The 23,954-nt window shown below is 44.7% G+C and overlaps 1 protein-coding gene across 1 annotated transcript in view; it reads left to right on the forward strand.

Annotated features, from left to right (window-relative positions):
• The window catches only part of LOC124593944 (adhesion G protein-coupled receptor E3-like), a 123,781-nt gene that overhangs the window by 18,249 nt on the left and 81,578 nt on the right, over positions 1 to 23,954 (forward strand). The window contains exon 4 of the mRNA XM_047132293.1: positions 2,390 to 2,742. Coding sequence (XP_046988249.1) covers positions 2,390 to 2,742 — 353 coding nt within the window. The remainder of the gene's footprint in view (positions 1 to 2,389; positions 2,743 to 23,954) is intronic.

The raw sequence follows: 23,954 nt of genomic DNA on the forward strand, positions 1-23,954 counted from the left end.
ACCAAGACTGTTTTTAACTAATACTCTCCAGAAATGAGTAAACTGCTGAAAAGCCACTAACTTCTCTTGCGCAGCTGGGAATATCACCAAGCCATCTCTCAGCAGACACATTCTCCCACTAGGATTACGTACTATGCCACTACAGAAAGGTCTCCTTTTCAGTTCCGCATACCTTATAGTAAGGAAGTAATAAAACGTCGTGCCTAGTGACCACATTTTGTTGCATAAACAGTGAAAATGTATTAAGTGATAAAGTTTTCTTCCTTTCCTTACTTTGCGAAGAGTGTCAGCGAGAAAAAGTTTCCTTAAGGTTTGAAGTTATGTGTAAAAATTTCTTGGAAGCCGCTAAGTGCGCTCATTCTCAAATATTGAATGGATATAATCTGGATAATTTGCGCGCCGTGATTTATGCTGCCTCAATACAAATACTAACTGTAATACTTGCTTTACTGTGTTAAACCTTTAACTTAGGATCGTAGCTTTAATGGGTAGATTCCGGCAGCATTTTAAAATTATAAATTCAGTCAGTAATAGGGAATGCAGACTTTCTCCGTGAATCTCGATGATGAAGTTTTCTCGGGTTATAAATTGTGCCAAGGCCTCGTTCTGCAGCATCGTTTCGACAAGTTTACTACTCGTCATCTTCAGGCGATTTCACATGAAGATTACGAGTAGGATACTTGTTGAAGTATTGGTGCAGAACGACGCCTAGAGTCGGCTTATAACCCGAGAATATTCCATCATCGATCAATAACTATATGAAGTACTGAGAAGCAAATTATTGTTGCCCTCGGATGTCGTTAGACACGTAAATTGCTGCTGGGATTGTGAACTTAGCACCAGGTTAACTTTTTAGTAATGTACACTACTGGCCATTAAAACTGCTACACCACGAAGATGGCGTGCTACAGACGCGAAATTTAACCGACAGGAAGAAGATGCTGTGATATGCAAATGATAAGCTTTTCAGGGCATTTACACAAGGTAGGCGCCGGTGGCGACACCTACATCGTGCTGACATGAGAAAAGTTTCCAACCGATTTCTCATACACAAACAGCAGTTGACCGGCGTTGCCTGGTGAAACGTTGTTGTGATGCCTCGTGTAAGGAGGAGAAATGCGTACCATCACGTTTCTGACTTTGACAAAGGTCGGATTGTAGCCTATCGCGATTGCGGTTTATCGTATCCCGACATTGCTGCTCGCGTTGGTCGAGATCCAGTGATTGTTAGCAGAATATGGAATCGGTGGGTTCAGGAGTTTAATACTGAACGCCGTGCTGGATCCCAACGGCCTCGTATTACTAGCAGTCGAGATGACAGGCATCTTATCCACATGGCTGTAATGGATTGTGGAGCCACGTCTCGATCCCTGAGTCAACGGATGGGGACGTTTGCAAGACAACAACCATCTGCACGAACAGTTCGATGACGTTTGCAGCATAAGGACTATCAGCTCGGAGACCATGGCTGCGGTTACCGTTGACGCTGCATCACGACAGGAGCACCTGAGATGGTGTACTCAACGACGAACCTGGGTGCACGAATGGCAAAAATTCATTTTTTCGGATGAATCCAGGTTCTGTTTACAGCATCATGATGGTCGCATCCGTGTTTGGCGGCATCGCAGTGATCGCACATTGGAAGCGTGTATTCGTCATCGCATTACTGGTGTATCACATGGCGTGATGGTATGGGATGCCATTGGTTACACGTCTCTGTCACCTCTAGTTCGCATTGACGGCACTTTGAACAGTGGGCGTTACTTTTCAGATGTATCACGACTCGTGGCTCTACGCTTCATTCGATCCCTGCGAAACCCTACATTTCAGCAGGATAATGCACGGCCGTATGTTACAGGTCCTGTACGGGCCTTTCTGGATACAGAAAATGTTCGACTGCTGCCCTGGGCAGTACTTTCTCCAGATCTCTCACCAATTGAAAACGTCTGGTCAATGGTGGCCGAGTAACTGGCTCGTCGCAATACGCCACTCTTGATGAACTGTGGTATCGTGTTGAAGCTGCATTGGCAGCTGTACCTGTACACGCCATCCAAGCTCTGTTTGACTGAATGCCCAGGCGTATCAAGGCCGTTATTACGGCCAGAGGTGGTTTTCCGGGTACTGATTTCTCAGGATCTATGCACCCAAATTGCGTGAAAATGTAATCACATGCCAGTTCTAGTATAATATATTTGTCCAATGAATACCCGTTTATCATCTCCATTTCTTCTTGGTGCAGCAATTTTAATGGCCAGTAGTGCAGGATCTGGAGTAGGTTATTAAAGTTTGAGAAGTGGAAGCCTAGGAGGGTTGGATCAGGGTTCTGAAAGTGTGCATAAATGGCTGCAATTAGGGGCTACACGATGACAGGCTGTCTCTCTGTGCACAGAATGTGAAGTGACATCTGCGGAGGAGAAGGACAACGGCAAGCAGGAGCCGCAGAAGCTGTCCGTGTTGTCAGGAGCGCTGGCCATCCTTAACCCGGAGCGTCCGGACCTGGCCCGCACCGCCCCGGCGGAGGTGATGTCGAGCCTGGAGACGGTGCTTGCGTGCGCCGACCGCCTGCCCGCCGACCGGGTCGTGAGGGCGCTGGTCGCGCTCGAGCTGTACGCGTGGCAGGTGAAGCTGCCGCCCAACCAGACCCTCCGGCTCACCGACAGCCGCGCCTCGGTGTCCGTCGCCGCCGGCGTCAGGGCCGTACTCTTCAACGTCGCCAAGCAAATCGAGATCGTGCCAGCCAAGGTAGGAGGGGGCTCGCCTCGCTCGCTTCTATGCTACCGCTGCACTTAACTTGCTCTCATTCCGTTGTGTACATAGTTCCACGTAGTCAGCGCGTACACAACTTTCCCACTAGAGCACGCACCGCTAAGCACAACAGCACAGGCGCAGCGCTCGTCCGTCTCAGCACTACGAGATGGCGCTGCCGTAGAGACGGACCAAATTCTGCTTCCGCCGATCCGCGTATTAATATGTAACGCAGCCAATGAGATTGCTGCTAACGTAGAACCTTTTCTCCTCGCAGATCACACTCGCGCAGTGATACATGAACGTGCGAGGTATTATAACGAGTGTACAGACCTCCGTTAGTCAGTCTTCATTTGTCTGCACCAGTCTGTACCAGTCTGCATTAGTCTGTACCAGTCTGTTCGAGTTCTACATTTGTCTTTTCCAGTCTATAGTCAAGTTTCAGTCTGACCCTAATAAGATTACCATATTCCTGTACATAGCCATGAAGATAAATGCATAGACACTTTTGTCAAGTATCAGAGATATATGTGAGAATAAGATTAACGTACCCATACCAAAGGAACTTCAGATTGTCAATTGTAAATAGCGTCTAGAACCAAGTTAAGTAATTTTTATGGTTGTTATTATTTTAATAAATGTGTGTGAAAATTAATCAAGTTCTGTTTAAAGTTGGTCACCGTCAATCTGTTACTCTAAGCGTGCAAGTGGCATTTCTATCGTCTGACCTAACGGCAGAGGATAAACACGCCACGATAAGACCGCAAGATATATTGCTGACACTCGCCTACTTCGTTAGAGCAACAAGTCAAATAATCTGATGGTGTGTGTACTCAAAGTCTTAAAGTACGCACACCACACATTCTAAACATCATTCTTGTGTAAAATCGTCTCGGTCAGATTGGAGTTCAGATTCGAACTTCCCAACATCGACATCTTCTTCTGCCTTAAGAGATGAGAGGCTAGGCGCGAAAACTGCTTGTTTTACAGTAGCGTTCAGGCTTGTGATTGGTCAGATGACATCGCTCGGAATTTTAACTTCTTTTGGCGGTGAAGTTATCTGGAGGGTGGAATTTACATGCACAAAGCAGCAGATTGGTAATGCAGCAGTATGTGTCTCTTTCCTCCGGAGGGCCACAACTGCGAGGTGGACGGGGAGCAAATACACGAACCAGCTGTCCCCGTTAAGAGTGACGATTTTTGGCTGCATTTCTTTGAAGGCGATTCGTCTCAAGTGCTCATCTCCAGGCACCACTCAGATAACCTCCACCTCTGTTAAAGTTGCTACTACACATTCGAATTTCTGTGCCATTTCTTTTATTACAGGACTAGCTTAGTACCTTGCATTGTCTAGGCATGTATTTAATCCACTATTCTGTTATTCCACATCCTTCTGTCCTCTCACTCTGCTCATCTCTTCCTCCTCACGTTTTTTTTTTGGTCATCAGTCTACTGACTGGTTTGATGCGGCCCGACACGAATTCCTTTCCTGTGCTAACCTCTTCATCTCAGAGAAGCACCTGCAACCTACGTCCTCCATTATTTGCTTGACGTATTCCAATCTCTGTCTTCCTCTACAGTTTTTGCCCTCCACAGCTCCCTCTAGTACCATGGAAGTCATTCCCTCATGTCTTAGCAGATGTCCTATCATCCTGTCCCTTCTCCTTATCGGTGTTTTCCACATATTCCTTTCCTCTCCGATTCTGCGTAGAACTTCCTCATTCCTTACCTTATCAGTCCACCTAATTTTCAACATTCGTCTACAGCACCACATCTCAAATGGTTCGATTCTCTTCTGTTCCGGTTTTCCCACAGTCCATGTTTCACTACCATACAATGCTGTACTCGAGACGTACATTCTCAGAAATTTCTTCCTCAAATTAAGGCCGGTATTTGATATTAGTAGACTTCTCTTGGCCAGAAATGCCTTTTTTGCCATAGCGAGTCTGCTTTTGATGTCCTCCTTGCTCCGTCCGTCATTGGTTATTTTACTGCCAAGGTAGCAGAATTACTTAACTTCATTGACTTCGTGACCATCAATCCTGATGTTAAGTTTCTCGCTGTTCTCATTTCTACTACTTCTCATTACCTTCGTCTTTCTCCGATTTACTCTCAAACCATACTGTGTACTCATTAGACTGTTCATTCCGTTCAGCAGATCATTTAATTCTTCTTCACTTTCACTCAGGATAGCAATGTCATCAGCGAATCGTATCATTGATATCGTTTCACATTGTATTTTAATTCCACTCCTGAACCTTTCTTTTATTTCCATCATTGTTTCCTCGATGTACAGATTGAAGAGTAGGGGCGAAAGGCTACAGCCTGGTCTTACACCCTTCTTAATACGAGCACTTCGTTCTTGATCGTCCACTCTTATTGTTCCCTCTTGGTTGTTGTACATATTGTATACTACCCGTCTCTCCCTATAGCTTACCCCCACTATTTTCAGAATCTCGAACAGCTTGCACCATTTTATACTGTCGAACGCTTTTTCCAGGTCGGCAAATCCTATGAAAGTGTTTTGATTTTTCTTTAGCCTTGCTTCCATTATTAGCCGTAACGTCAGAATTGCCTCTCTCGTCCCTTTACTTTTCCTAAGGCCAAACTGATCGTCACCTAGCGCATTCTCAATTTTCTTTTCCATTCTTCTGTATATTATATATATATATGTCGCCAGACTCATATATTCTACACACCAACGTGAATAGTCGTTTTGTTGCCACTTCCCTCAATGAATTTAGAAATTCTGATGGAATGTTATCTATCCCTTCTGCCTTATTTGATCTTAAGTCCTCCAAACGTCTTTTAAATCCTGATTCCAATAATGGATCCCCTATCTCTTCTAAATCGACTCCTGTTTCTTCTTCTTCTATCACATCAGACAAATCTTCACCCTCATAGAGGCTTTCAATGTATTCTTTCCACCTATCTGCTCTCTCCTCTGCATTTAACAGTGGAATTCCCGTTGCACTCTTAATGTTACCACCGTTGCTTTTAATGTCACAAGAGGTTGTTTTGACTTTCCTGTATGCTGAGTCTCTCCTTCCGATAATCATATTTTTTTTGATGTCTTCAGATTTTTCCTGCAGCCATTTCGTCTTAGCTTCCCTGCACTTCCTATTTACACTCCTGGAAATGGAAAAAAGAACACATTGACACCGGTGTGTCAGACCCACCATACTTCCTCCGGACACTGCGAGAGGGCTGTACAAGCAATAATCACACGCACGGCACAGCGGACACACCAGGAACCGCGGTGTTGGCCGTCGAATGGCGCTAGCTGCGCAGCATTTGTGCACCGCCGCCGTCAGTGTCAGCCAGTTTGCCGTGGCATACGGAGCTCCATCGCAGTCTTTAACACTGGTAGCATGCAGCGACAGCATGGACGTGAACCGTATGTGCAGTTGACGGACTTTGAGCGAGGGCGTATAGTGGGCATGCGGGAGGCCGGGTGGACGTACCGCCGAATTGCTCAACACGTGGGGCGTGAGGTCTCCACAGTACATCGATGTTGTCGCCAGTGGTCGGCGGAAGGTGCACGTGCCCGTCGACCTGGGACCGGACCGCAGCGACGCACGGATGCACGCCAAGACCGTAGGATCCTACGCAGTGCCGTAGGGGACCGCACCGCCACTTCCCAGCAAATTAGGGACACTGTTGCTCCTGGGGTATCGGCGAGGACCATTCGCAACCGTCTCCATGAAGCTGGGCTACGGTCCCGCACACCGTTAGGCCGTCTTCCGCTCACGCCCCAACATCGTGCAGCCCGCCTCCAGTGGTGTCGCGACAGGCGTGAATGGAGGGACGAATGGAGACGTGTCGTCTTCAGCGATGAGAGTCGCTTCTGCCTTGGTGCCAATGATGGTCGTATGCGTGTTTGGCGCCGTGCAGGTGAGCGCCACAATCAGGACTGCATACGACCGAGGCACACAGGGCCAACACCCGGCATCATGGTGTGGGGAGCGATCTCCTACACTGGCCGTACACCACTGGTGATCGTCGAGGGGACGCTGAATAGTGCACGGTACATCCAAACCGTCATCGAACCCATCGTTCTACCATTCCTAGACCGGTAAGGGAACTTGCTGTTCCAACAGGACAATGCACGTCCGCATGTATCCCGTGCCACCCAACGTGCTCTAGAAGGTGTAAGTCAACTACCCTGGCCAGCAAGATCTCCGGATCTGTCCCCCATTGAGCATGTTTGGGACTGGATGAAGCGTCGTCTCACGCGGTCTGCACGTCCAGCACGAACGCTGGTCCAACTGAGGCGCCAGGTGGAAATGGCATGGCAAACCGTTCCACAGGACTACATCCAGCGTCTCTACGATCGTCTCCATGGGAGAATAGCAGCCTGCATTGCTGCGAAAGGTGGATATACACTGTACTAGTGCCGACATTGTGCATGCTCTGTTGCCTGTGGTTCTGTCAGTGTGATCATGTGATGTATCTGACCCCAGGAATGTGTCAATAAAGTTTCCCCTTCCTGGGACAATGAATTCACAGTGTTCTTATTTCAATTTCCAGGAGTGCATTTCATTCCTCAGCGACTTGTATTTCTGTATTCCTGATTTTCCCGGAACATGTTTGTACTTCCTCCTTTCATCAATCAGCTGAAGTATTTCTTCTGTTACCCATGGTTTCTTCGCAGTTACCATCTTTGTACGTATGTTTTCCTTCCCAACTTCTGTGATGGCTCTTTTTAGAGATGTCCATTCCTCTTCAACTGTAGTGCCTACTGCGCTATTCCTTATTGCTGTATCTGTAGCGTTAGAGAACTTCAAACGTATCTCGTCATTCCTTAGTACTTCCGTATCCCACTTCTTTGCGTATTGATTCTTCCTGACTAATGTCTTGAACTTCAGCCTACTCTTCATCACTACTATATTGTGATCTGAGTCTATATATGCTCCTGGGTACGCCTTACAATCCAGTATCTGATTTCGGAATCACTGTCTGATCATGATGTAATCTAATTGAAATTTTCCCGTATCTCCCGGCCTTTTCCAAGTATACCTCCTCCTCTTGTGATTCTTGAACAGGGTATTAGCTATTACTAGCTGAAACTTGTTACAGAACTCAATTAGTCTTTCTCCACTTTCATTCCTTGTCCCAAGCCCATATTCTCCTGTAACCTTTTCTTCTACTCCTTCCCCTACAACTGCATTCCAGTCGCCCATGACTATTAGATTTTCGTCCCCCTTTACATACTGCATTACCCTTTCAATATCCTCATACACTTTCTCTATCTGTTCATCTTCAGCTTGCGATGTCGGCTTGTATACCTGAACTATCGTTGTCGGTGTTGGTCTGCTGTCGATTCTGATTAGATCAACCCGGTCACTGAACTGTTCACAGTAACACACCCTCTGCCCTACCTTCCTATTCATAACGAATCCTACACCTGTTATACCATTTTCTGCTGCTGTTGATATTACCCGATACTCATCTTCCTTCCACTTCACTTCACTGACCCCTACTATATCTAGATTGAGCCTTTGCATTTCCCTTTTCAGATTTTCTAGTTTCCCTATCACGTTCAAGCTTCTGACATTCCACGCCCCGACTCGTAGTACGTTATCCTTTCGTTGATTATTCAATCTTTTTCTCATGATAACCTCCCCCTTGGCAGTCCCCTCCCGGAGATCCGAATGGGGAACTATTCCGGAATCTTTTGCCAATGGAGAGATCATCATGACACTTCTTCAATTACAGGCCACATGTCCTGTGGATACACGTTACGTGTCTTTAATGCAGTACCTGTATCCAACTCCTTCTTCCCCTTCTCTGTCTGTCCATCTCTCCCCCCACCCCCCTTCACCCTACGTTATACCCTGACCCCATTACGAGGTTGCTGGTTCATCCCTTGCATAATTTCGTCCTCGATAGAAAGTAATATGTGTACAAAGTTTGGTTGCAATCGATACAGGGGTTTATGAGAAACTTTTTACCAGTGGTTTTGCCTGCTTGCGCATTTAACATATTTAACACATATTTGTGCACATACGTCACCTGTCTCTCTAGCGAATTTCTCCCTGCACTTTAGTTTTCACCCATCTCAATGTTTATGACATCACACTCCTGAATAAGGTGTCGCACAATTATATATTTTTGCAGGTGCACACAGTGGTATATGTCGATACTGTCTGCGAAATGTGCTGCGAATGGAGTTAGTAGTAAACATGTGATATATTAAAACGTCGTGCATGATGCGACATTTTTCACTCATTTCAGTGTTTATGTTTTCATATCTCCTATTCTATGTGATGGAAAATGATATATTTTTGCAAGTACATTCGCTGGTATATGTAAATACTGTTTGCGAAATGTGTTGCAAATAAATGTAGTAGTAAAGAAGTAAAAAATTAGAAGGTCATGCCTGATGGCGTAGTTTTATTACATGAACAATGAAAATGTAGTAAGTGATAATTTTTTTTCCTTTCTTTTTGTGAAGGATGTCAGCGATAAAATGTCTCGTAAAGGTTTGAAATTATGTTTAAAGTTGATAGCAAGTAATTAAATAGTCTCATTCTCAAATATTGGATGGATATAGTCTGGCTGTCTGGGCGTCGTGAACTACGCTTCTTTTGCCCCCGCAGAGGTTCCTTCCAGACAGTAAGTGGTAAGTGTACCAAGCTTGACTGAAATCGATCCAAAGGTTTAGGAGAAGATGTGGAACTACATAATGGATCCACTATTTATAATATGTATGGATAACATTAGGTTGATGCATGGCAGAGGACCTTCATTTCCTCAGAGTTGATCTTATACCCTAAGCCTGTGTTCCACTATGGTTGATATTTCAATATTTCTATAGCTGATGTTCCTTTATGTTCAGCGCAGTGCACTTGCACGGTGCGAATTGAAAGCCCTATGTACCCACGAGCAGATATAGACTCAGATCACAATGTACTACTGATGAAGAGTAGGCTGAAGTGAGCGATCAGTCAGGAAGAATCAATACGCAAAGGAGTGGGATACGGAAGTACTAAGGAACAGCTAAATAGGCAGTAGAGTTGAAGGTGAATGGACATCTCTGTAAAAGGCAATCACGGAAGTTGGAAAGGAAAACACAAGCACAAAGAAGGCAACTGTACAGAAACCATAGGTAACGGAATAATACTTCAGTTAATTGATGAAAGAATGAAGTACAAAAATGTTCAGGGAAGCAAGACTGAAGAAAAATCAAGACACTTTGATGGGATTTGTCGATCTGGAAAAAGCGTTCGACAGTGTCGAATGGTGCAAGATGGTCGAAATTCTGAGAAAAATAGGGGTAAGCTATATGGAGAGGCGGGTAGTATACAAAATGTACAAGAGCCAAGAGGGAACAATAAGAGTGGACGCCCGAGAATGAAGTTCTCGGATTAAGAATGTGTAAGGCAGGGATGTAGTCTTTAACCACTGCTGTTCAATCTGTACATCGGAGGAGGAAGGATTAGGAGTGGAATTAAAATTCGAGGTGAAAAGATTTCAGTGATACGATTCGCTGATGACATTGCTGTTCAAATGGCTCTGAGCACTATGGGACTCAACTTCTGAGGTCATTAGTCACCTAGAACTTAGAACTAGTTAAACCTAATTAACCTAAGGACATCACACACACCCATGACCGAGGCCGGATTCGAACCTGCGACCGTAGCGGTCTCGCGGTTCCAGACTGCAGCGCCTAGAACCGCACGGCCACTGCGGCCGGCGACATTGCTGTCCTGAGTGAAAGAGATGAAGAATTAAATGAACTGTTGAATGGAATGAACAGTCTAATCGGTACAGAATATGAACTGAAACTAAATCGAAGAAAGACGAAAGTAATTAGAAGCAGCAGAAATGAGAACAGCGGGAAAGTTAACATCAGGGTCGATTGCCACGAAGTAGATGAGGTTAAGGAATTCTACTATCTAGGCACCAAAATAACCATTGACGGACGGAGCAAGAAGAACATCAAAGGCAGACTATCGCTGGCAAGAAGGGCATTCCTGGCCAACATATGTCTTCTAGTATCAGACATAGACATTTGAGGACGAAATTTCTGTGATTGTACCCCTGGAGCACAGCATTGTGTGGTAGTGAAACATGGACTGTGGGAAAACCGAAAGAGAAGAGAATCGAAGCCTTTTAGTTGTGGTGCAACAGACGAATGTTGAAGATTTGGTGGACTGATAAGGTAAGGAATGAGGAGGTCTGCGCTGTATCGGAGAGGAAAAAAAAATGGGAAACACTGACAAGATGATGGAACACGATGATACGACATCTTTAAGACATGAGGGAATGACTTCCATAGGACTAGAGGGAGCTGTAGACGGCAAAAACTGTAGAGGTAGACTGAGATTGGAATACATCAGGAAATAATTGAGGACGTAGGTACCAATTGCTACTTTGAGATGAAGTGTTTGGCACAGGAGAGGAATTCGTGGCGGGCCACATCAAACCAGTCAGCAGACTAAAAAAAATAAAAGTAATCCTCGTCACTTTCACGTGGCATATCGTACACAGGAGGTACACGCAAATCCAGGTTGACTTTCACTGGACGCATCATGTCCTCAATTTTCAGCGGAGTCTGAGAACTGGTCTAATACCATATTTATGTAATACGAGCTTCCCCATTTGGCTCGAGATTGCTCCACAGAACGGGACGAATGCTGTGGATATGTCTTCTTCCGATGGTTGGGTGGACGTGTGGCTTTGTTTACCAGCAAATACAGTTCTAATCTGATATAGTTTGTATTCGTTTTTCGTGTACACATTCTTTAAGTGTTTGAGTTCACATCCCAAGTGATGACGGTCTGAAACTGTCTGCTCTCTGTGTAATAAAGTGCCCGGTACAGAATGCTTTGAAGCTAGATAGTACAAACTACTCTTATTTAAATAAAGATCTGCGTGAGACTGCTTTCTGACACAGAATGACCGAATCGTGCATCGTGCACCCAGTATGCGATCCGCAGGCACGTCCTGAAATGGCGCCTTGCTTTACGTTTCTACGTCCAAAGTAAATCTGATATGTGGGTGTGTGTAGTTCATCTGGTCCCAGTACCAATGCCACGTTAAAAAGCTGTAGCCCACATACCTATAAAAATGAGTTGGGTGGAAAGTAGTAGAATGTACGGACCGTACTTCCAAATCTTCCATGAAGAAGTTAGCGATAGCCAGTGATAACGGAGAGCCCATAGCCGTGCCATAGGTCATTTCTTGATATTTTACACTGTACAGGAAGTAACTAGTAATCAAGATGTGTTGAAAAAGTTTGGTACTGCCATGCAGGAGTTCTCCGGCAACTGCTGTCTGTAATTTGACAAATAAAGAGATCACGTCTTATTCTGTTTTTAGTTAGGTGATCAGTCTTCTGTGGTAGGCACTTCATCTCAGAGTAGTACGCAATGTCCCCAATTACCAGTTCTTCATATTTCAATCTTCGTCTTCCCGTACAATTGTTACCCCCTGTGTCTCCCTCTTGTACAGTGGTTTACAGCCTTTCCTAGACCATTACCTCTGAATGCAATTAGACATTAGCTAATACTCCCGTCCCCCATCGCCTGTTGCCCCCCACCCTCCCCCACGTTATCACCAACTTTAGCACATAGCTAAACTGTAGCATGAAGAATTTTCTTGGATCACTTTATTTTTTAAATTATGAAACATGAATGACATTCAGTTTGTGTGTGTGTGTGTGTGTGTGTGTGTGTGTTTGTTAGAATGAATGACGAAGAAATTCTTGGTGCATCCCAAGTGCTACCCACAACCCTTTCTCAGATTCTGAAAAGAAAGCTAACTATTCACAGTGAGGGTAGACTCTTGTTACGAAACATACTACCTTTGCATTACTCCTCTCTATTGTGGCACTTGCTTGATCTGCACACTGCAACGCTGTTTAAAACCAACCAGGTTAAAAGGTATGCACTACGCTTACTGTTCGTAAATCACTTGATGGCTGTTAAAGCTTCGTCTCTGACCACAGTCACTAATAGCAATAATAATAATAATAATAATAATGCTGTGTCCAGCACTATAGTAGTCATGTGTCATGCTGTAAATTAGTTCATTTATCTGTTTCGAAGCAGTAATGAAGCAATATCTGGACTACTATTGGTACTATCTACAATTTGGTGATTTTATTGAGCTATTTAGCATTTGTTTGCTACATGTCTCACTTTTATCATCAGCAATGATGGAACAAAGCACAACATACGTTTGTAGTGGGTGGACTGTGTGAGGAACCTGTAACCTCCACTGCATTAATAGTACCTGAGACAAAGTATTTATTGATGAGCTATACAAACAGAATTAGAGGCTTGCAAAATTGTGATAAGACTAATGATGTTTTGAAAATAATTTAGTTTAGAGGCTGAAACAGAATGGAATCGTTTAGTTTTTACCCCTGAGGTGATTTCACTTTACCCCTCAGGGGGTAATTATCCCCAGGTTGGGAATCAATGCTATAATACTAGGGAAGTTGTTCCCTTGTGACAATTTTCTTGGCCACGCCGATGAAATGCGACATCGGATACTGTATATACTATAGCTGTTCTCTGGTATACGAGGATATGAGCCTTTCTCGGGACTTCGAATGATGGAGTGATCTTCCATTAATCCTCCTAAGTGGTCGTGGTCGGGGCCTGCTATGGTCGGTTGAAGGCCAGTGATTTTCCAGTCGTGGTTTCCAGCACCTGTTGGAAAGGAACTTTGAACAACGCTAGCGGGAAGCAGCTCTTTGCTGAAGAATGTTGTTAGTGGGAGCACGAAATGGCCAATGGAAATGTCTGACTTCTCTTCCCGAGTACGACTACCTGGAAGGGCTAAATGCTAAAACAAATTTTGGAAAGCTGCTTGAAGCTACTAAAATCGAAAGCTCAGGCACGAACCTAACCACAGCTATCTGGAGACCCCGATGCAATCCGGAATTGGCGACTATATTTCACGAGATGCGGGGCAGCAGCTAAGTATTGTGTTTCCAGTGAAGAAACGGTAACAGAACAATAGGTCTGTCAAGAGAGGTCAGTGACATTCACTAGTGATTGGATGTCAAAATGGTTCAAATGGCTCTGAGCATTATGGGACTTAACTATTGTGGTCATCAGTCCCCTAGAACGTAGAACTACTTAAACCTAACTAACCTAAGGACATCACACACATCCATGCCCGAGGCAGGATTCGAACCTGCGACCGTAGCAGTCGCGCGGTTCCGGACTCATTGGATGTCACCTTAGCAACAAATCCATTACGGACATTTCACTCCTTCTTAAACTGCCCATGTCAACTATCAGCGACTGTACAGCGGAAAAATGAAGGAACAACGACAGGCAAACTCTTGAGCGTTGCGGACTGTGGTTGTGAGAAACCGTATGAAATTGGAGGAAGAGATCGCTCGTGAGTTCCAAAGTGGTACCAGCAGTTCGGTAAGCATAGTCACTGTTCGTATGGAATTAAAGAGAACAGGGTACAATGGACGCGCTGCGCCTAAAAGCCACACATTTCTGTAATCAATACTGAACGATGCTCGAGGTGGGGTGAAGAGCGACGTCACTGAAAAGTGGATAATATGTAACTCTTTTTTAAAAAAAAATTCTCATAAGTTTTTATTGTAACCTTAAGAACTTACATAATTAACCCGAGAATCTGAATTGGCAATATACACTGAAGAGCCAAAGAAACTCGTACACCTAATATCGCGTAGGGTCCCCGCTATCAAGCAGAACTGCCGCAACACGACGTCGCGTGGACTCGTCTAATGTCTGAAGTAGTGCTGGAGGGAACTGACACCATGAATCCTGCAGGGTTGTCCATAAATCCGTAAGAGTACGAGGGGATGGGGGTCTCATCTGAACATCACGTTGAAATGCATCCCACATATGCACAATAATGTTCATGTCTGGGGAGTTTGGTGGCCAGCGGAACTGTTTAAACTCAGAAGTGTTCCTGCAGCCATGTTCCTGCAGCCACTCTGTAGCAATTTTGGATGTGTGGCGTGTCGCATTGTCCCGCTGGAATTGCCCAAGTCCGTCGGAACGCACAACTGACATGAATGGATGCAGGTCATCAGACAAGACGCTTTAGTACGTGTAACTTGCCAGAGTTACATCTAGACGTGTCAGCGGCCCCACATCACTCCAATTTCACACGCCCCACACCATTACAGAGCCTCCACCAGCTTGAACAGTCCCCTGCTGACATGAAGGGTCCGTGGATTCCATGACCGTACAGGGCCATCTGCTCGATACAATTTGAAACCAGACTCTTCCGACCAGGCAACATGTTTCCAGTCATCAACAGTCCAATGTCGGTGTTGACGGGCCCAGGAGAGACTTAAAGCATTATGTCCTGCAATCATCAAGGGTACACGAGTGGGCCTTCACTCCGAAAGCCCGTATGGATGATGTATGAATGGTTCGCACGCTGACACCTGTTGATGGTTCAGCGTTGAAATCTGCAACAATTTGCGGAAGGGCTGCACTTCTGACACGATCAACCATTCTCTTCAGTCGTCGTTGGTCCTGTTCTTGCAAGATATTTTTCCGGGCGCAGCTATGTCGGAGATTTGATGTTTTACCGGATTCTTGATATTCACGGTACATTCGTGAAGCGGTCGCACGGGAAAATCCCCACTTTAATACTACCTTGGAGATGATGTGTCCCATCGCTCATGCGCCGACTATAAGACCACGTTCAAACTCAAAATCTTGATAACCTGCCACTGTAGCAACAGTAACCGATGTAACATTTGCGCCAGACATTTGTTGTCTTATACAGGCGTTGCCGACCGCAGCGCCGTGTTTGTCTGTTCACACATCTGTGAATTTGAATACGCATTCCCATACGAGTTTCTTTGTACTTCAGCGAATTTCATTGTGCTAGGCGTTACTGAGAAGTCGACTCCGTGTAGAGGGATGCCTCGTTTGTCCCGCTACTGTTGCTTCCTTCTTTACCAGGTCCTGGCGCGGGGTGTTGCTGCCTTTTCAAGTTAACAGGAGTCCGTCGGTTTTCTGTTATTGTTAAACGATTTTTTGACCGTTCTGGTTGCGGACATTCTCCACAGTTTCTTTAAAGGTTTGTTTAAAAATTTATAAAAATTTCTTTATAGTTTGGTATTTGAAGAGGTTGAAAAAAAATCAGCCAACCAGTTGCCAACTAAATGTTTATTTAACCCTTGACCTAGGTTTCTATATTTGTAAAAATATCTTCTTCGGAAGGGGTGGGCTCTAAACATGTATATAAACCGTTACAAACTATTTTAATAATAGAAAAATAATTGTGAGATAAGCTTACTCAGTTATTACATCACATGGTGGTAAATTACATTTACTGAAGCTGGGAAGCTCCTGTCATATATAAAATTGATATAAAAACCAGAAACATCACATATCGTGGCTTAAGACAGGAGCCAGATTACATTCAACGTAGGTCACAATAAATTCATAAATGTATTCGCCCACAGGTAAAGGCTGTTGTCTACACAAAACTACAGCAGGAGTCCAAAGAATAAAATATGTGCATAACATAAGTATTCATCACGCCAGAGACGAGGCCAGCTGTTCATAGGTACAGGTTCAAGCGACAAGGAAAAATTGGGATACAGAGGGCGCTAAATACATCCACGTAAGAACCACGCCTTGCTTGTGTTGTGTAACAGTATTTTACATTAAAGTAAGAATGAAAATTTCTTCTACAAGGCTACTAATAATGCAGAAAATTTACAGGTATACATTACGTATAAAATTTATAATACATTTGCTAACAGAGTAATTATGTACGTAAACTGAGCTTGCAGAAGATTGAATTCTATTTACAAAGGGCCATTGTTACAAACACGCGGGGAAAGAAAAGCAAATGTGAGCTAAAACAACGTCACTAGAAAGAGAAACTTCCGCTTACCACTATGGAAGCTTAAGCGCTAAGGAAGAACTGGAATGCAGTAGGAGCTATTTTCTCTTATCGCTCCCCTAGGTACAAACCGTAACTTCTCATAGTGTAGAAGCTGATGGGTGGGGTGCGGTGTGTGGGTGATTATTCATGTGGTGGTAACCTGAAGCCATCAGTCACAATATACGCTGTGCCAATCTGCTGGTAGGGTTCAGGTTTGGCGAGAGAACGTTACCTGCCACCACATCTTGTGTCAACAGTGAAGTACGGGGGAGTTGGTGTTACAATATGGAAGTGTTTTTCGTCATTGGGTGAGGTCTCCTTGCTGCACCAAGAATCCGCTAAATGAGGAGTACTGCTCTTAGTAGAGGAACAATTCGGTGACGATGTTTGTTTAAGTCGGTATGACAATGCACTGTGTCATGACAGAATCTGTTACACAATGGTTTGTGGACCGTAACATCACTGAAATGGACTGACCTGCCTCGAGTTCCAACCTGAACCTAATGGAATACCTTTCCTGATGAATTAGAGCGGCGACGCCACATCTCAGTGTCCATCAGTACCTTCTCTGGTTTTGGTTGATGAGGAAGAGTGATCTGCCATTCCTTTACGTACCTTAAGACACCTCGCTGGTGTCCCCAGCACAGTTCAAGCCGTTATGAAGGCGGATGCTGAGCAAACAAGTAATATGTTTCCGCACACCTTTTCTCAGACACCGTAAGTATCGAGCCCTCTGAGGTGGAAGTGGTGTTTCGACCGGTACTTCTGAAGTCGATACTAACCATGCTCTGTTTCAGATACGAAAAACCTACGACAAGCGCAAAATGTGTTTGTTAAAATTCATGGTGAACCTTCAGGTGTCCTATATTTTGCACAATTCGCTTTGCTACTAGTTTCTGCCAAATGACCATTATCAAGCATAAACTGGCATGACCCGATAGAAAGTTATACCGGGTTTCCGGGGCATGAAATGCTGACTCCTTTCATTTTCTGGGTGAGTGTTGTGATTTACTGAACGAGTGCTTGCTCCCTGGGCAGAGATCTCGTAACAGGTTATGGAGCCAGTGGCTAATTAGACCTGTTGTTCCTAAAAAGTGATGCACTTGCCTAGGCTTAAGACAGGCCAATGAATTCCATTTGTTACTGTGAAAGATTGAAGTGCGGTGCTTTTGTGTGAATTTCGACCAATTGATTTTGAACACTATTACGGTTTCGATATTCTGGAGTATACTGGCGGGAATGGCTGGTAGCCAATCGGAGGTGGTGCATTGATTGCTGGCTGTGTATGTTTCCCTGTCCAGCGCTCAGATGTCGGAATCTTTCTGAAAATAGTTACATTGCTACACGATATTTATTAGTGTTTTAGGAGTAGTGACAATTTTAAGTTTGTCGAGCGGGTTCTAACGAGATCGGTACCGTTATTTAAACCGAGTTAATAGCGCAGCGTCGCAGACAATTAACGCAAGTCCATCAACAGAATTGGTAGACGCCTCAGGTTTCCCTGATGGATCCTAAAACTAACGTATTTCGGCGATCCATCTGTCCGCCATCTTCAGGACAACGCTGAGTCCTACTAAAAACTGGTGCCAAGGCTACAGACCATTGTCCTACGGGGAAAACCCAAATAAACTGGTAGAGGCATGCATATTCAAATACAGAGATATGTGAAAAGGCACAATACGGCACTGCGGTCGGCAACGCCTAAATGAGACAAGTGTCTGGCGCAGTTGTTAGATCGGTCACTGCTGCTACAATGACACGTTATCAAGATTTAAGTGAGTTTGAACGTTGTCTTATAGTCGCCACACGACCGATGGGACGCAGCATCTCCGAGGTAGTGATGAAGTGGGGATTTTCCCGTAGGACCATTTCACGAGTATACCGTGAATATCAACAGTCCAGTAAAACAACAAATATTCGACATAGCTGCGACCGGAAAAAGATTCTGCAAGAACGGGACCAACGACGACTATAGAGGATCGTTCAACGTGACAGAAGTGCAACCCTTCCGCAATTTGCCGCACATTTCAATGCTGGGCCATCAAGAAGTGTCAGCTTGCGAACCATCCAACGAAACGTCATCGATATGGGCTTTCGGAGCGGATGGCCCACTCGTGTACCCTTGATGGCTTAACGACACAAAACTTTACGCCTTACCTGGGCCCGTCGACACCGACATCGTATTGTTGATCACTGGTCGGACGACTCTCGTTGAGTGACTGTAGGAGGATACAAGACGACTTAACAAAATTTCTAGTTGGTGTGTCAACTGAAAAATCGGCGGCAGAAGAACATTGTTTAAATGAGGGACACGGGATTAAATCTGACGAGACTCTGACTGAAAATCAGGAGACTGGATGGGTTTGTCACGGATACGTGCATTCATCAAGGTGCTCGAGGTGTGGACTGCAGTATTCGGTCTTGCGTTATCCTCTTGGAATATGACATTTGAGAACATGAGCATGAGGGCATGACAATAGTGTTTACCATTTTTGTCACATGCTGCAAGCATTTTAGACTCTGTTCAACAATGAACAAGTCAGTCCTTTCGACATATCCAATAGCTCATACACAAAATTTTGCTGTCTGGGTCGGACTTACTTGTTTTAATAACGCATAGCGGCAGACTGCCATTATCCAATGGAATATGCTCAGATATAATCATGTACTATTTGACGTAATACGTTGCACTGATTTTTTAAGTACATGGTTTTCAATGTTTTTGAGTTAATGGCTTCTCTGACCATTTAGGTGCTTCCGTGTCTCATAAGTAGGATATCTTATGAAAAGTTACGAATAAAATGGCGCTCACCTCATGACGACACTTGAGCTTCCTTCTTGTTACACAACTTGTCAAATCTTGGCACAAATGGGATACAATTACCCTCATTTCGTTATTCACATGAAGTCTTAATATGTACTTGGTTTTAATGACAGCTACTGCCGAGTACCCATTCTCTCAAAGATGGGAGGACACGAGTGCTTTCGCGCTCGAGCTTGGAAACTCTTTTCTTACAGAGTACCATGATGTTGGCAATTTCTTTGACGAAAACTTCTCTTTTACCGAAGAATGCGATAAAAGTTCTGTCAACTCTTTCTCTTCTGTAGTATTCAACTCAGAAAGAGAATCACTACTGAGGGCATTTTGAACCCCCGGAAACGTATCACAGTTTTCAGGAAAGTATTTTTCCAAATGACTTTCAGATAAATGTCCTTCAATTATAGAAACATAATAAAAATGCTGCAAACATTTTGCTACTCGGTAAGCGACAGTGAACGACGGTAGAAGTGCTTTATTCGAGTTTTTCACTTGCTTAGGAAATGACGATCTTTGTTCTTCCATTTCACTCAGTTTTCTGGAAAAATATTCATTTGGTTTGACCACATCGTTCGTATGAACAGTTTTTAAATGACCATTTAATTTGCTAGATAGTACGCATTCAATAGAAACTACTTTGAAACACAAAAGCACTTTTAACGCTCTTTATTGTTCACAACAGTGTACATGAAACCAGAATCTAAGTAGCTACCAACGGTTTTATATAAATGCTTTCGATCCTCTTCATTACCACTTTGCTTGTTGTCCTCAGCAAGTTCTCACTTTTTACTTCCACCTGAAACTTAAAAACTTTTCTCTAACGTAACGCCTTTCTCAACTTAATAAAAAAACTCACAGTACAATACACTACTGGCGATTAAAATTGCTACACCACGAAGATGACGTGCTACAGACGCGAAATTTAACCGACAGGAAGAAGATGCTGTGATATGCAAATGATTAGCTTTTCAGGGCATTTACACAAGGTTGGCGCCGGTGGCGACACCTACAACGCGCTGACATGAGGAAAGTTTCCAACCGATTTCTCATACACAAACAGCAGTTGACCGGCGTTGTCTGGTGAAACGTTGTTGTGATGCCTCGTGTAAGGAGGAGAAATGCGTACCATCACGTTTCCGACTTTGATAAAGGTCGGATTGTAGCCTATCGCGATTGCGGTTTATCGTATCGCGACATTGCTGCTTGCGTTGGCCGAGATTCAATGACTGTTAGCAGAATATGAAATCGGTGGGTTCAGGAGGGTAATACGGAAATCCGTGCTGGATCCCAACGGCCTCGTATCACTAGCAGTCGAGATGACAGGCATCTTATCCACATGGCTGTAATGGATTGTGGAGCCACGTTTCGATACCTGAGTCAACAGAGGGGGACGTTTGCAAGACAACAACCAACTGCACGAACAGTTCGACGACGTTTGCAGCAGCATAGACTATCAGCTCGGAGACCATGGCTGTGGTTACTCTTGGCGCTGCATCACAGACAGGAGCGCCTGCGATGGTGTACTCAACGACGAATCTGGGTGCACAAATGGCAAAACGTCATTTTATCGGATGAATCCAGGTGCTGTTTACAGCATCATGATGGTCCCATCCGTGTTTGGCGACATCGCGATGAACGCACATTGGAAGTGTGTATTCGTCATCGCCATACTGGCGTATCATCCGGCGTGATGGTATGGGGTGCCATTGGTTACACGTCTCGGCCACTTCTTGTTCGCATTGACGGCACTTTGAACAGTGGACGTTACATTTCAGATGTGTTACGACCCGTGGCTCTACCCTTCATTCGATCCCTGCGAAACCCTATATTTCAGCAGGATAATGCACGACCGCGTGTTGCAGATCCTGTACGGGCCATTCTACATACAGAAAATGTTCGACTGCTGCCCTGGCCAGCCCATTCTCCAGGTCTCTCACCAACTGAAAACGTCTGGTCAATGGTGGACGAACAACTGCCTCGTCACAATACGCCAGTCACTACTCTTGATGAACTGTGGTATCGTGTTGAAGCTGCATGCGCAGGTGTACCTGTACACGCCATCCAAGCTCTGTTTGACTGAATGTCCAGGCGTATTAAGGCCGTTATTACGGCCAGAGGTCGTTGTTCTGGGTACTGATTTCTCAGGATCTGTGCACCCAAATTGCGTGAAAATGTAATCACATGTCAGTTCTAGTATAATATATTTGTCCAATGAATACCCGTTTTTCATCTGCATTTCTTCCTGGTGTATCAATTTTAATAGCCAGTAGTGTAGAAACTGTTTAAAAACAGCATTCACTGATGGTGAACAGTGTAGCGCGCGATAGTCCAGCTTCGAGGTTATACCTCCATACGCCGGCTGGCTAACATTTGAAATGAAATTCCTGTGAGTTCTCACATGTTGACACCAGAAATGAAATTTCCGACAACTGTCTTCTTTGCCACCAGCTACGAGACAAATAGACGGCGACCCAGGTGGTCATTCACGGTGCACCAGGACACTGCGGCACGTAGATCGAATACCACTGCTTAAAGTCATTGATCAGATAATGGCAGTATGCCGAAACGCGTAACTAAAGCAAATAAATTCCGACCTAGACACAAAAATTTTGCTTTTAAGTGCACCATGATCGCAGATCTCTACGAAGATATCCTGTCTCTCATTATATCCAACTGCTTTTGAGACAGAGATTCCAGGAGATGGACTGGTATGGACCTCGGGAATAGCGCTGCCTGAGACCCTTTCCAGTGCCGTCTACACTTCTGGCCACAAACAGAAGCGAGAGCGTATCTGAACACCACAGAATGTGTCCCGGTTGAGCCTCGCCCTAGAACTTAGAACTACTTAAACCTAACTAACCTAAGGACATCACACACATCCATGCCCGAGGCAGGATTCGACCTGCGACCGTAGCGGTCACGCGGTGTCAGACTGTAGCAGCTAGAACCGCTCGGCCACCCCGGCCGGCTTACACGGTACAAGTCTGGGTCGTCTGTGGTACGGTGCTAGCGGTAAACGACGCATCGTAATTAGAGATTTCAACCCTTCTTCCAGTAGCTGGTTTCTGAGTTTTCATGGTGATACTCTGCATGTACCTTCTGACCAAACTTCAGCTGTTGTGACCTGTCTATTTGCCAGAGCTGTACTAAAAGTCTTCCGATCTTTTCATGTTGTAGCCCTTCTGGAACTTCCCGTGTGCGATGGAGCTTGTTCGTTTAGCTGGTACCTCTAACATAACAGTCCACCTACCTCGGCGGCCTTCTTGCTGTCCTTCCACCTCTTTCTGACTTGGTAGACACTGGCTTAGCCGATGACATGCGGCGATGAAGAAACATCGACAGTACTAACTAAACAAAGGCCGCATAACTCGATCTTGGAAGCAGAACCTGCAAGTACGTAAAAATTCCGGGAGACTAAATTGCGCGCTTAAAAGTTTTTAAAGTTCAACTACTTAGGCTTTACATCTACGTCTACATCTACATCCATACTCCGCAAGCCACCTGACGGTGTGTGGCGGAGGGTATCTTGAGTACCTCTATCGGTTCTCACTTCTATTCCAGTCTCGTATTGTTCGTGGAAAGAAAGATTGTCGGTATGCCTCTGTGTGCGCTCTAATCTCTCTGATTTTATCCTCATGGTCTCTTCGCGAGATATACGTAGGTGGGAGCAATATACTGCTTGACTCCGCGGTGAAGGTATGTTCTCGAAAGTTCAACAAAAGCCCGTACCGAGCTACTGACCGTCTCTCCTGCAGAGTATTCCATTGGAGTTTATCATCTGCGTAACGCTTTCGCGACTACTAAATGATCCTGTAACGAAGCGCGTTGCTCTCCGTTGGATTTTCTCTATCTCTTCTATCAACCCTATCTGGTACGGATCCCACACTGGTGAGCAGTATTCAAGCAGTGGGCGAACAAGCGTACTGTAACCTACTTCCTTTGTTTTCGGATTGCATTTCCTTTTTTGATTCCAAACAAGTTTTAATGCTTATCAAATTCGTATTCATTGCCAAAACTATTACTGGTGCAAACTGGTTACTGTTTTCACTATACGTTTTCGCACGAAAGCAGCCGGAAGTTTACGAGTCGGACCCGAATGATTTTTACTTTCTGTATAGTCACCGACCGACAGCTAATCGCTAGTTACTACATAAAGTCTTTAAATTGTGTCCTTCAAAGGATATGCTTGCCATAACGTCTTAACATCGTCACTAAACACGCCACGTGGAGTTTCTGAGTACGACAAGAAAGTTCTCAGGCAAGTAACTTCCTAACTATATAACTCAAAGTCTTCAGATCTGCACTGCAATGTTCGAAACTTTAGTCGCTTCACAATTACGACAAGAGAAGCGACAGAACGCTAGATTTTCTTCATCGTAACGAAGCTTAATCAGCACTGAAAGACAGTTCCCGAGCGACTCCTGGAGACACAGACCTGTAACGTACAGCAGAACACAAAGCGCGGAAAATTCTTAATTTTTTATTGGCTGATAATTTAGGCAGCCAATCACATCAGCTCCAGCCCTCAAATACT

The sequence above is a fragment of the Schistocerca americana genome, chromosome 2 (genome assembly GCF_021461395.2).
Source record: "Schistocerca americana isolate TAMUIC-IGC-003095 chromosome 2, iqSchAmer2.1, whole genome shotgun sequence".
Lineage (NCBI taxonomy): Eukaryota > Metazoa > Arthropoda > Insecta > Orthoptera > Acrididae > Schistocerca > Schistocerca americana.